General features: G+C 51.6%; 4 protein-coding genes across 4 annotated transcripts; 2 read left to right on the top strand and 2 right to left on the bottom strand.

Moving 5' to 3' along the window:
- Positions 1 to 757: 757 nt before the first annotated feature.
- Positions 758 to 2,874, top strand: AAFC00_005704 (uncharacterized protein; the record flags this gene model as incomplete). Its single annotated transcript, XM_069348590.1, has 2 exons — positions 758 to 1,602; positions 1,662 to 2,874. The coding sequence occupies 2 exons, from the start codon at positions 758 to 760 to the stop codon at positions 2,872 to 2,874; spliced, it is 2,058 nt and encodes a 685-aa protein (XP_069197729.1).
- Positions 2,875 to 3,546: 672 nt separating this feature from the next.
- On the top strand, positions 3,547 to 5,244 carry AAFC00_005703 (uncharacterized protein; the record flags this gene model as incomplete). The annotated part of the gene is made up of 1 exon (XM_069345527.1): positions 3,547 to 5,244. The coding sequence occupies one exon, from the start codon at positions 3,547 to 3,549 to the stop codon at positions 5,242 to 5,244; it is 1,698 nt and encodes a 565-aa protein (XP_069197728.1).
- Positions 5,245 to 7,649: 2,405 nt separating this feature from the next.
- AAFC00_005702 (uncharacterized protein) lies at positions 7,650 to 8,649 on the bottom strand (the record flags this gene model as incomplete). Its single annotated transcript, XM_069345525.1, has 4 exons — positions 7,650 to 7,968; positions 8,025 to 8,181; positions 8,239 to 8,421; positions 8,481 to 8,649. 4 exons carry the CDS (start codon positions 8,647 to 8,649, stop codon positions 7,650 to 7,652), a joined length of 828 nt encoding a protein of 275 aa, XP_069197727.1.
- A 3,668-nt stretch (positions 8,650 to 12,317) lies between these two features.
- Positions 12,318 to 13,469, bottom strand: AAFC00_005701 (uncharacterized protein; the record flags this gene model as incomplete). The annotated part of the gene is made up of 8 exons (XM_069345524.1): positions 12,318 to 12,433; positions 12,517 to 12,739; positions 12,815 to 12,936; positions 12,998 to 13,012; positions 13,070 to 13,086; positions 13,158 to 13,175; positions 13,245 to 13,295; positions 13,420 to 13,469. The coding sequence occupies 8 exons, from the start codon at positions 13,467 to 13,469 to the stop codon at positions 12,318 to 12,320; spliced, it is 612 nt and encodes a 203-aa protein (XP_069197726.1).

Raw genomic sequence — 13,469 nt, 5'->3', positions numbered from 1 at the left:
ACGAGACCAACTGCTTCATCCGAGTCCGGAGTCATCATCGAGGAGGCCAACATTGTCGTCCTGAGACGCGAGCGCGGGAATGCTATCGAGGCGAGTGGCTTGTCCACAGACAGAAGAGAACGAAGACCGCGCAGGACGAGCGGCCAAGCATGGGATGACGAAGCTCTGTTTCAGACACAGTCTTCGGGAACTAGATCAGAGGTCGAGGAAGAAGTGGTAGGTCGAGCTGACACGGACATCCAAGGACGACGGTCCTGCGGCTTGCTTTTCCTTGGCCGGAAGCGCAATGCGCGCTGAGGGATGAGAGAGAGGGAAATGTTCTATGAAAATGAGCAAAGGGTAAAAGTCTTATCGGGAGGATTGGTGATGATGACGAGCATTCGTCTTTCCTATACTTTTCATTATTATAATCACGAATAATCATTAATTTTCTTCTCTTCTCACGCGGTCCTCGTCTTCTGGGTGGTGTTATGTTAGTCTAGAAATTGTCGTAGATTAGATTAGATGCGGAGACTCTGTCCAGGTACCTTGATCCATGACTCGCATCGGGTCTAGTGTCGACGTCATGATAGTTCTGGTAAAGTCAAGGTAGATTTCCACCATCACATGCATTTGCATTTCTATTTCTAATATGAATATTACCTACCTGTCGCACACCTCGCGCGATTTTCCTCTTGTTGAATTCTGCTAGGGTCGAGCACGAGCGATGCTCACTCCATGGCGATTATGCCGCCCATCAGATGCATATCACGGTTTGATGCGCCGACGGTTAGTGCTGCAACGAGGAAGCCATCAGCACACACTGAGTACGAGTGCGATCAATCCCAGAGCGCATCTCAGCAGGACCGGCCGTTATGACGGCAGTAGTCCCTCGTCGCCGTTGTCTCTTTTGTCTCTTCCTTCTAAGCGTTTCTTGTCGCATTCTAGCCGCAGAGTTCAAGGCTTCCAACCACTGACGCCTCCCTCGCCCGAGTCTCTGGGCAAACCGCGGCCAGCAAAAGAATACCGTCGAACGCGCAAAGTATTGCGTCGCTTGATACAGCTTGCATTGTTGGTAGGCGCAGTGCATGTCGTAGATCAGTATGCCTTTGACGCTGTCCTTACTCGCTGCACCCGTACATTCACCGTCGGCCTCATCGCCGCGCTTGACTACAAGATTAACTTCAGGCCCAACCCGCCCTTCGCAAAGAGTCTGGCAGAGGTGCATCACAGAAATGCCGAGCGTTTGTTTCATCTGTTGCGTGAGAACGGCGGCCTGTATCTCAAGATCGGCCAGGCAATCGCCATGCAGAGCGCCATCCTGCCGCCGGAATTCCAGAAGATGTTCGCGAGCATGTTCGACGACGCGCCGCAGAACTCTTGGAGGGATGTGCAAAGAGTCGTGCGCGAGGATTTCGGAAAGGAGGTCGAGGAGGTGTTTGGTGTGAGTTTCGACGACCTGCCTGTGCAGCATGGCAAGGGAGTCATGGAGAGAAGCGCCAGGGCCAGCGCCAGCGTGGCTCAGGTGCATTGGGCGAGGTTGGCAGATGGCAGAGAAGTAGCCATCAAGATCCAGAAGAGAGAGATTGAGAGACAGGTCGGCTGGGATCTGTGGGCTTTCAAGTATGTTTCTTTCCTGGCTCGTTTCTACACTCTGTATGCCGTACTAACAAACCCCAAAGAGTCGTCACACGCATCTACACCTACTGGTTCGACATCCCTCTCTACAGCCTTGTGCCGTATATTTCTGAGCGGCTCATGCTCGAGACCGACTTCCAGAACGAAGCCAAAAATGCAGACGACATGCGACGACTCGTCCTCAACGAGCCTCGCCTGAATGGCAAGGTCTACATTCCAAAAGTCTATCCTGAGCTATCTTCCAGACGTGTCATGACTGCAGAATGGATCGAAGGCGTTCGTCTCTGGGATAAGGATGGAATCACTCGACCCTGGAGAGGTGGTTGGCGGAAGGGCAGTCCCGGTGCAGGTGGTCGACCTCTGCCACCTCCTGACGAAACCACTTTCGAGTCCATCTCTCACAAGGACCCCGACAACGAAAAACTCAAGCCCGCTCGTGATTCTTGGAAGGGGTCTCGTGGCGACGGCGGACTCGGGCTGAGCCTCAAGAGCGTCATGGAAACCATGGTCTCTCTCTTTTCTGCTCAAATGTTTCTCTGGGGAATTGTCCACTGCGATCCCCATCCAGGCAACATCTTTATTCGACGTCTACCCAATGGCAAGCCCGAGCTGGTTCTCATCGATCATGGCCTGTACATTCACATGTCTCCCGAGTTTCGTCACGACTACGCTCTTTTCTGGAAATCACTTATGACCTTCGACAACGCCACGATCAAGAAGATATCTTCAGGCTGGGGCATCCGCTCGCCCGATCTCTTTGCATCAGCAACGCTCATGAGACCGTACACGGGTGGAGACGGCAGCACGAGCAGAGGCATCAAAGGGCTGACAGAGAAGGAGAAACGCGAGCGCGCCTACGAGATGCAAATGCAGATGCGAAAAGGCATCAAGCAGATCCTGGGCGACGAGGCCCAATTCCCCCAAGAGCTGATCTTCATCGGACGCAACCTGCGCATCGTGCAAGGAAACAATCAATTCTTGGGATCTCCCGTCAACCGCATCAAGATCACTTCGATGTGGGCGAGCAGAGCACTGACGGAGCACGAGAACCTGGGCATCACGGAGAAATGGAGGAACTACGGCAGTCATTTGCTATTCCGCGTTGTGCTTGTCGGCACCGACTTCTTCTGGTGGTGGTCACGCATCAAGCAGTTCTGGGGAGTCGGCGAGGGCATGGACGCGGATCTGGAGAAGCAGATGAAGAGCATGGCGGGCGACATGGGTATCGAGCTCAACCATGGCATTTTCGAGGGATAGAGTACTTTTCCATTTGATTCATCTGCTGCATCCGCTCGGGGGTATCTTGGTAGGTAAGATGCTACTCATGATATATACCTTTTCTTTCCTATTCCAACCATTTCATCTTCTTCTCTTGTATGTAAAGCCTCTCTTGTATGTTCAGTAAAAGACCAAGGCATATACCCACTCGAACAACTGTAGGTACGAACAATATAGACAAGGAGATGCGTATCAGGATAGCCGAAAGATATAGGTGCAACAAAGAAAGGCAAAAAACCAGATCAAAACGTACGGCAGCAGGGATTCCCACGTGGTCACCCACCGTAGTACTAATCTGCCGGTCAACTGCTTATGTATGGCAGAGCGGACGGGATGCCCAGTATTCAGCTGCCTGTGGCCGTACGTGCTACATGCTTGAAGTTGAGCCGTATAAGTTATATCACCCAGGATATGGTATGAAGATCGAGGATCAAGATGAGATGGGATGAGATGGGATGAGATAAGATCGCCTTTCCCCGCCAAGGATGACCGCCGAACATCAACCGAAAAGTCGAGATGGATTGGACTTTTTTCCTGAAGCCATCGAACGAACAGCGTTTGCACCAACCAGACTTGTGATTTTCTTTTTCTTTCCCACTCGCATTTATTCTCTATCCTTGCATCAACAACATACAAAACCCCCAAAACAAAATGAGCGAAGAGACGGAAACTTCGCCCAAGGTGGCCATCGGTATCTCTTTCGGAAACTCATACAGCAGCATCGCATGGACGTCGAGCGAAGGCAAGGCCAGCGTCATTGCAAATGAGGAAGGAGACCGCCAGATCCCCACCGTTCTTTCCTATGTCGAGGGCGAGGAGTTCCAGGGCACCCAGGCCAAGGCTCAACTCGTGCGCAACCCGACCAACACCGTCGCCTACTTCAGAGACTACCTGGGCAAGTCGTTCAAGTCGATAGACCCTACTCCCTCGCACGCCTCGGCCCATCCCATTGAGGAGGCAGACTCCGTCGTCTTCTCCATCAAGGACAAGGAGACGCCCGAGGCCAATGCCGTGGCTTGCGACGAGATTGTCACCCGTCACCTGCGCCGTCTCGCAAAGTCTGCCGGCGACTACCTCGGAAACAGCGTCACTGCCGCCGTCATGACCGTGCCCACCGACTTCACCGACGCCCAGAAGGCCGCTCTCGACAAGGCCGCCTCGGACGCCGGGCTTCAGGTTCTGCAGTTCATCCACGAGCCCGTCGCTGCCCTGCTCGCCTACGACGCCCGCACCACCGACTCGGCGCCCCAGGACAAGATTGTCGTGGTCGCCGACCTCGGTGGCACTCGCTCTGATGTCGCCGTCATCGCCTCGCGCGGCGGCATGTACACCATCCTCGCCACCGCCCACGACTACGAGCTCGGCGGTTCCAACCTCGACGACGTCCTGATCGACTACGCCGCCAAGGACTTCCAGAAGAAGAACAAGACCGATCCCAAGGCCAACGCCCGCTCTCTGGCCAAGCTGAAGCTCGAGGCCGAGGCTGTCAAGAAGTCGCTGTCTCTCGGAGCCTCTGCCATCTTTGGCATTGAGTCTCTCGCCGACGGAATTGATTTCTCTCTGTCTGTGAACCGCACTCGCTACGAGCTCCTCGCCAACAAGGTCTTTGCCCAATTCACCCAGCTCATCCAGACCGCCGTGCAAAAGGCCGACCTCGACGTGCTCGACATTGACGAGATTATCCTTGCCGGCGGCACTTCGCACACTCCCAAGATCGCCCGCAACCTCGAGTCTGCTTTCCCCGAGAGCACCACCGTCATGGCCCCCGCCACCAACAGCACATCTCTGAACCCCAGCGAGCTCGCCGCCCGCGGTGCCGCCATCCAGGCCTCGCTCGTCGCCGAGTTCGAGAAGGAGGACATTGAGCAATCCACCCACGCCGCCATCACCAATGCACCCCACACCACCAAGGCCATCGGCGTCATTGTCAAGAACGCTTCCGGCGACGACGTCTTCACCCCCATTGTCGCCGCCCAGACCGCCGTGCCCGTGCGAAAGACTGCCCAGATCGCCGCTGCGGGTCATGTGCTCGTCAGGCTCTGCGAGGGCGAGCGCGAGATCAAGGTGACCAAGCCCGAGCCCAAGCCCAAGGCCGAGAAGACCGAGGAGGACAGCGACGAGGATGACGACAGCGAGGACGACGAGGACGAGGACGAGGAGATCAGAGAGAGGATATGGAAGGCCGGCAGCCCGCTCGCCGAGGCCGCTGTAAAGGGCGTCAAGAAGGGCGGCAAGGTCGAGGTGCAGATCAACGTCTCTGCCGAGCTCGGCGTCACGCTCGTCGTGCGCGAGGTCGGTGGCAAGGGAGGTGTAAGAGGCGAGCTCAAGCCCGCTCAGAACGGTGCTTAAGCTCTTTCTTCTTGTCGTATGGTATTACATGCATGCAAAAGCATAATCAAAAAGAAATAGACACGTCTTGTTTTTTTTTTCCTTTTCTCTATCCAAGTTCGTGTTCGGAACAGGAGATCAATAGACGATGAAGGATAGAAAGAAGAGGAAGGGTAAAGTAGAGGGAAAGTACAATGAAGGTTAGTTGGTATGATAGATGACCCAAAATCTGCAGATCTTTTATTCATTTTTCTTTTCATTCTCCAAGGGGATTTCCTCCACGCTCCAAAGTCGGTAGGCAAGGTAGCGATGCTAGCTATTCCTAATCAGAAAGGGAAGGAGCTCTGGGTTTTCTCTCTCTGCAATATGTGTTCTATTCACGAAGGGCAATGATAAGAAAGATTGTGGACCACGACTATAACTGCAGCTGTTCTAGCTAGAGGTAAGGTATTCATCTAGACCTACCCGACCGTACACTGACCATCTTCAACGCCTTCAACACGAAGGATTCTTCTCCTCCACACACTTGACCACCTGGGTGACGAAAATCCTCCGCATTCTCCTCAGCACAATGCAACCCACTGCTTGATATTCTGCGCATTGACATTCACTTCTTGTTCTTCTTGTTCCTGACGCTGTGCTACTAATAAGGTCTGTTTTCACAATGCTGGTTCGCTAGTTGATACATGATATTGTTGAGATGATATCCTTTAGTAACAACCGAAGAAGGGGCTCGTTTTCTGCTGGATAATTTATCCGGCAAGGATCGCTGAAAAATCGATATAAATGTCATTCGACAGAGGAAGGACTCGAGTCTCAACTTCTGACCCTGGCTCATGTTATGCTCTGGCTGCAGATCATAGCAGAGAAAACAAGACGCATGACGCTCTGGCTTCATGTCACAATATAAAGGATCAAAGGAACGACATCCGAAAGACGCTCCGGCTTCGTCTCATCCTTGGCTGCATGACGCTCGTCTGTTGGCTCTTGTTACACTGCGGGACACTCGGTCACCTCCAATGACGCTGTATACCACTCAACAGCCTACTACATGCTCTAATCAGAATTGGAAGCAAAGCGAAGTCCATGCGACGACACTACTATACGTTCATTCATACACAGTGAACCCAACAGGATCAGCACGAATACCAATCGCCCGCTCGCCTCGCACTCTGTCCAGATCCTTAATCGGACCAGTCTCATCATTAAGAACATCATCGACCGTGCCCCACCACCATTTACCGACAACCTCATCAGCAGCGATACCCAGACGATATTCATGGCCAGGTAACGGAAACACCATGTCCTCCAATCTCCCATGCATCACGCTATGTCTCCGTCTCAGGACAGAAAACGCATGTGTAAGCACAACTGCATGGCCTGGTCGCAGCGTCAGGTAGTATTGCTCGTCAGGGTGTCCTCGACGTCTCTGGACTCCAGATCGTTTCGGACCTTTGCTCGTCTCCAGACTGATCATACGGGGAGGCTCGCATGCCGTGTCGTGTAGTTCGAAGTTTCGTCGCTTGAGGGCGAGCTTGGCGTTGAAGATCGTACCCCATGTCAAGATGACGATGGCGTGTTCTGCGTGGAGAGTAACTGATATTTCTAGGTTGGGGACTTGGGCATCCTTTAAGCTATATGATGGTGGGCGTAATGATAGAGAGACAGCAATGGATGGACTCGAAGCCATTGAGATGGTGCGCGGTCTATGGAGATTTTCATTTGTGTCATCATACACCGTCCTCAAACTTTACTGAATGTATCTGTCCACCAAAGAATGGTATTGGCAAAGAGCATACGTGAGTCACTAACATCTCAGTGCGGGTAGACGCCGAAAGTAGAGCAGGGACTCGGTGCAGGTAGAAGCCCCCCACCAAAACCTTTCTTTCTTCTACTACCACCTAGCTTTCGAGTCTCTACCTGCACTGAGCTCTTAGCTACCTGCACTGAGCTCTGGTCCTACCTGCATTGAGCCCGCCGCCAGCACTGAGTACTGCCCGCACTGAGTACTGCCCGCACTGAGTCCTACCTGCACTGAGTCCTACCTGCACTGAACTTTTGGCTACCTGCACCTAGCTCTAGTTCTACCTGCACTGGACTGTAATTACCTGCGCGTTGCGTGTATCGACGTTGTCAGAGGCACGGGATATCTTGCTGGCAATTCCCATGATAGTAGTTCAAACTCCTGTATGCACGAGACGCACATGACATCAAGTATAGACCTCGACGAGTTTGATCGTTCATTTACTCTTGCAGCAGCAATGATGGAAATCATGATTCATTGTACATTAATCTTATATTTGGCAGATTCGCTTCATGGACTTGATCGAGAGCATGTTCCGTTGCGATCCAGACTCGTCCAGTCATCCGATATCTTGTGGCCACTAGCATACAGACACAGCTGCTATTTACAGAAGCGAAAACGCCTAGACGCCCTTGTCGGTCTTCGAAGGGAAGATCTTGCTGGAAAGATCAAACACCGGCAACGGGCACGGGATACCCACAGCCGCGCATCCGGTGACGATACAGAGATACCAGCCACAGACGGCGCCTATCATTCCGAACCCTCCTGCAAATCGAAGAAGTGTGGAGATGTGTTCGAGGTCGGCTGCGGTCGTTGCAGAGGCGACCGAGAAGTCCGCGGCGGCGATGAAGGAGAAAAGCATGACGAGACCGAAGAACGTCAGCGTGAAGAGAGCGTTGACGCGGAACGTGCAAATGAGGAACGTGAAGCTGACGAGTACCCTGGTAGATATAGCATTAGTCATGGTCTTCTTCCAAGCTAAAGCATGATTACTTACATCGTCACGTTGTGGAATCCCTGGGATGCGTTGTACGCAGCGCCCTCAGCGCCGCCGACTGACTCGAAAGCAGCAGTCACCTGATGGATCGGGTCTTGCGTGTAGGCCAAGCTACCCCAATGGCAGCCGTAGATGATAAAGACGGTGAATGGGAAAGCTGTTGGACAAACGTTAGCTTTTGCGTACATGATAAACATCAAGGGGAGAAACGTACTGTTTCCCAGAATAAATTCCATTACGCCAGCGAGAACCATGGCAATAGAACCAAGAAAGTAATAGTCGCCGCTGAGACCAGCCAGACTGTAAGGAGCTACAGCCCCTCGGAGTCCAAGCAGACACAAAACTGTCGAAGTATAGGGAATCAGGAAACCCATCAATCCTAGCAGAGTGGGATTCGCTGTAAGATGGTATAAGTATACATGTTCACCCAAATTGAGTATACTGCTTTCAACTCACCAAATCGCTTTGCAAGATCTCCACGCCGGGGCGCCGAGGGCTGGAAAAAGGTCTTTTCATACTGCTCGGGACTCAAAGTGACGGTGACTGTGCGGCCCAGTGGTGCGCCATCAGCAGTGTCGCGGTTCTCCACCATATGGTGATCGATCTTCTCGGTTGTCTCAGTCATCTTTGTCGTAGTAATTGTGCTATTCAAGTTTGACGGTTCAGTATAACTCGGATAATCTCAAGGCTTATGTATAAATAATATCCAGAAATAGTTGTCGATCTAAAACGATTCCGGATCCAGAGAAGACTCCTGAGTAGTATTTATACAAGTCATTCCCTCGACGCAAAGACAGTTAGGGAGATCAACACACACCAAAACGTCAATAGTGTACTAGACAGGTACACGACTAGCGCCAGACCTCGATTTGGGTTGAGCCGCCGCCAGCCCATGGGGTAATAAAGAGTAAACCGCGAGATATCATGGGGCCCCGCATCCTCGGTATGAACGATAGGAACGCTACTGATCAATATGCGGAGAAAAGTGGATCATCTGTTGGCGATCTATCGCCCCATGCAGTGTTAGCACACTTGTCTCCTGCAGAGGGACGATGATTGGTAGCGTGTTTGGCGCAATCTGTAGAAAGCAAGATTGGTGGGGGATCGCTCTCAATTTGCCATCGCTGAGAGTCTTCACGAACTTTGATGCTTTCGGTCCCAAAGCTGTCATTGTCCTCGTGAGGTGTTGTCTGAGAGGTTTTGAATTCACCATCCTCGTCACATCCCGCCGTGGAAATACAAGTCTGATCATCAAGGCATTCGCCGGCGACGCGATATCCCGTTCCGTGTAGTATGCACGCAAGCAAGCCCACTCAAACACCCACGAAACAAAATCCGAGAACCATAGTCCTGACAATTGCGGGGTATAGTCTTGGGGGGCGAGAGTCTTGGAGTAGATTCAGGAAATCTGCCGAGGCACCGAGTAAGAAAGGGCCCAAACCTTGTCTTCTCACCTGTTAAGCAAGGTGGATGGGGGGCGGCAGGTATCAAAGTATCTTCTTACTCCTCTCCCTCCCCAGAACGGACGTTTGGTTGCTTTTAGTGCTTTCAATTGGTGTGGCATGACAAGACTTCAAGGCTTGTTCATTCGTGAGCGCGGAGTGGCGTAAAGGTCGGTTGAGCAAGCTTTCCTCGGTCTACCCACTCGTCCGTCATGGAGTGGAAACGGCAGTGCTTGTTATACCTCAGGAATGTGGATTGTGATGTTTGAAGGCAAGTCTTTTCACGAGTCAAGAAGCTGTGTAATGTCCTCGAGGGGCGAAGTAGGCTGATGTTACAAACCGTCTGATATCTAGATTCAAGTGACACAGTCTGCAGTGACCCGCAGTCCTAAAGTACAGTAGGTAAGGTAGGTAGTCAGAACAGCTAACTGTATCGACGTACCATTATTGACACTTCGCCGTCGGCGCACTGTCCGCACATTACGTATTCAAGTACAGGTAGCATCACATTACCTTTCCTTGCCCAAGGTCTGTATGTACCGTCGACTGGTACAGATTCATCAGCCTTTCGCGGGTTGCACACAAACGTTTTGTGCCAACATCCGATAGCGTTCAGGCCTCCCAGGGGTGATACTTTTTCTATCTCTGCATTACCTTGCCACGTTCTCTGGCTGGATCTGGATAGATCCCAAAGCGCCGATCACCATTGCTCTCACCTGCTGATGGTACTGTAGACATCACTACATAAGGCAGCAGCGGAAAGGCAGACAGGGTGTGTCTGTAGTCTTGGCTCCGGTATCTATCTTGTTCACATATTACATCGGCACACAGAGCACGATACCTGTGCGGCACAATGTATCATATCGCTCTGTAGAAAGGCGGTCATCTGTAGCTGTCCTCTTCTCGGTACATCTTGCGGCGTTGAGAGGAGGGGAGCTCGTGGCACTTGCGTGTGATATATGCCGCGGGAGGTAATGTTGGGGTGCTGCAAAGACTCCGAGGTCGAAATCTTGAAATGCAACGACCCTTTTCGCAGTCAGATAATGTCCTCGGACACGTCGTCTTCTGCCACGTGTGTATTACCACGCCGATCTGTTCCTGGCAATGTGATGTTGAAAGGGGTTGGTCGTTCGGGACTTCCATTGGATGCCGTCTTGCTGTCCCATGTGCAAAGTGGGCTCGAATGTGGTTGTTCCTGTTCCATTGCATCCCATCGAGGGATTCACGATGGACATGTAGTTTCACCGCTATAGCCGTTCACAGACTCCATGCGCAATAATTGGAGCACATATCAGCCAGCGATGTCTGCATCTTTCACCAGTCCTGAGCTGTGGACTGCCACTTGCTCGGCTCCCCTCGTCTATCGAAGGATCGAACAAACCCGCAATCTATCGTGCTTTCACTTATATGAAGAACGTGGGTAGATCCTCAACAGCAGTACAGCATTTTCCCAGCACGAGAACCCAAAGCAGCACCTCTTACGGCTACGTAGAAGGATATACAAAGCAACCTGCACTCACAGCTATGTGATAGCGCTGCTTACACGGCTACCTGCCTCCTCGAAGACGAATTACTCCTCACCCATCATTGGGATCGATGCTTTTCGAGGCACCATACGAGAAGTGACCCGAGGTCCTTCTCATCTCAATTCTGTATACAGCGCAAAAACGCCCAGGCCCACTATTAAAGCCAGAGAGACACTTGAAACATAAGCGAGATCGGTATCCTTGGCTTAGTAGGCAAGTAAGGAAAGCCTGTTCATGTATACACCAACTCCCGCAATGTTGTCTTCGGTGCATAGATAAGCGATCTTCCTCCCGGCGAAGAGAATAGAAAGCGGAGCTCCGTTCTTTCAGAAGAAATCAGAAGAAACGCCGCCGGCCCAGGCTGACTCGCAGTGTACAATCCCTCAAAGAGTCCTGCTAGAGTTGTACATATACACTATTCAGCGGAAAGAATAGCAAGGAGGTACTGGAGAGAGTGAACAGAGAAAGGAACAGTCTGATGGATCGCCACGAGCAGTCTTGCAGGACCTTGAGGCACTGGCTCTCCTATCTCTTTTCTTGGGGGCGTTCAGTATCAGATGTTGTGTACTGACCGCTCGATCCTAATCCGACTCACATTTCTCGGATATGTTCCCTTGAAGCCGGGCGTAGAACAGGGGCCATGAATAGTCGGATCACAGGACACAAGTCAGCAGAGAGTTTGGTTGAAAAGTTGTTCACAGATAGGAATCTAGAATCCCATTTCTTTCTCTTTCTCTCGTCTCGAACCGATACAGTGCAGTGCTTGCATATCGCAACTTGCAGAGATTGTAATAGTCGAGAAGAGGAAGACAAGAAGAAAGATACCAATACTCAGAACGCCAACAAACGGACAGGAAAGGAGAAAAGAATCCACAATCCACAACACCTTTTGGCTCAAAAGAGAACTCTGACCACTTTTTTAAATGGAGCCCCCAACACCACACATACACCATCCGCCCTCCCGCATGTATGCAGAACCGACAAATTCGAGTCGGCGGATATTTCCCGTGCGAACATCGAGCGAGTTGTTGTTGAGAGCAAAAAGGAAGGGTGAAGAAGAAAAAGAAAAGGAAAAGAATCGTCCATCTGACGCAGGAAAAGAACCGGGTATACTGGGGGGATGGAAAAAAAAAGATCGCGAAAGGCAGGACAAAATCTAAGAGAAAAGGTGTGGTGTCGTGAAACCATGGGCAATCGAGGACAGGGGCGGTCGATGTGGGGCACCTGCGAGCGGCGCAAAAGTCGCAGAACAGACGAACAAAACGGACGAAGTAGAGCTGTACAACCAAGCGGGTGAGAGAGACAGTATCTGAGACAGGTCTACCTCACATCACTGTGCAACTGCTCTGTTTGTCGCCTTTCGCATTCTTGACTTGCAGCGCGACGCGGGCGGCTTCGGTGAAGGCTTCGTTGACGCCGCGGTTCTTCATGGCTGAGCATTCTATGATGATCGTGTCAGCAAGTCACACTCGTTGTCTCTCTCGATATTGGACGCATGTCTCTTGTAGGGGTTGTGTGACAAACCTAGGTATCGCAATGCCTTGATCTTCTCTGCCACAGCCAGTCCTTGCTTGTAATCGATCATCGGTCTCTTGGGCTCGTGGTTGGCGGGGTCTTCGTCATCGGCCTGCTGCTCTCGCAGATCGCACTTGAGCGCAACCAGAACAAGTCGCACTCCGGGGCAGTTTTCGGCTATTTCACCGACCCATTTTGATTCCACGTTCTCGAGGGAGTCGGGCGAGTCGACCTGTATTCACCATCGTGTCAGATTGGCCTTGCCATTGAAGACTCCAGTTCTTGCGATCAGAGCAAAAGGACATACGCTGAAGCAAAGCATTATCGCGTGGGTGTCGTCGTATGAAAGGGACCGTAGTCGGTCGAATTCTTCTTGACCTGCGGTGTCCCATAACGAGAGCTCGACGTGAACATTGTCGATGAAGATGTCTGCAATGAAATTGATGAGCTAGGTGGTGTACAAAGCGTAGCGCGTGCATTGTGTTCATACCATGGACGTAGTTTTCTATCAGATCAATGTCAGTAAAAGACGGTAAGCACAAAATGACTAAAGACTGCATACCGAATACAGTAGGCTCACTGAATACCCGAATCGCAGTCAGTACACGAACCGGACGAGGGAAAGCTACAGAGTCATAGGGACCACATACTATACGGTAGGGAAATAACTATACACAGACAATCAGTAAACCATTGTTTGCGCCATGATAGTGCGTTGTTTCCGATGTGTAACATACCCTCTGGTGAAGACATTCAGCAAACTCGTCTTACCGCAAGCACCATCTCCGCTATGTGGTGACAGACAACGTTAGCGATCAGTGCTCCACTGCATCTCCTGGCTTGGATGCGCGGTTTCAATTACTGCGCAAGCCCCAGGAGCGGACGATTTGGCATTGACGAGATCAAACATACAGAAGCACAAGCTTGCGCTGCACTGTTTTGGATCCTCCACAAAGCGGCAT

This window comes from Neodothiora populina, assembly GCF_041146345.1.
Source record: "Neodothiora populina strain CPC 39397 chromosome Unknown canker_contig_6, whole genome shotgun sequence".
NCBI lineage: Eukaryota > Fungi > Ascomycota > Dothideomycetes > Dothideales > Dothioraceae > Neodothiora > Neodothiora populina.
The sequence above is the reverse complement of the archived record's forward strand: the minus strand, read 5'-3'. Positions and strand labels throughout refer to the sequence as shown.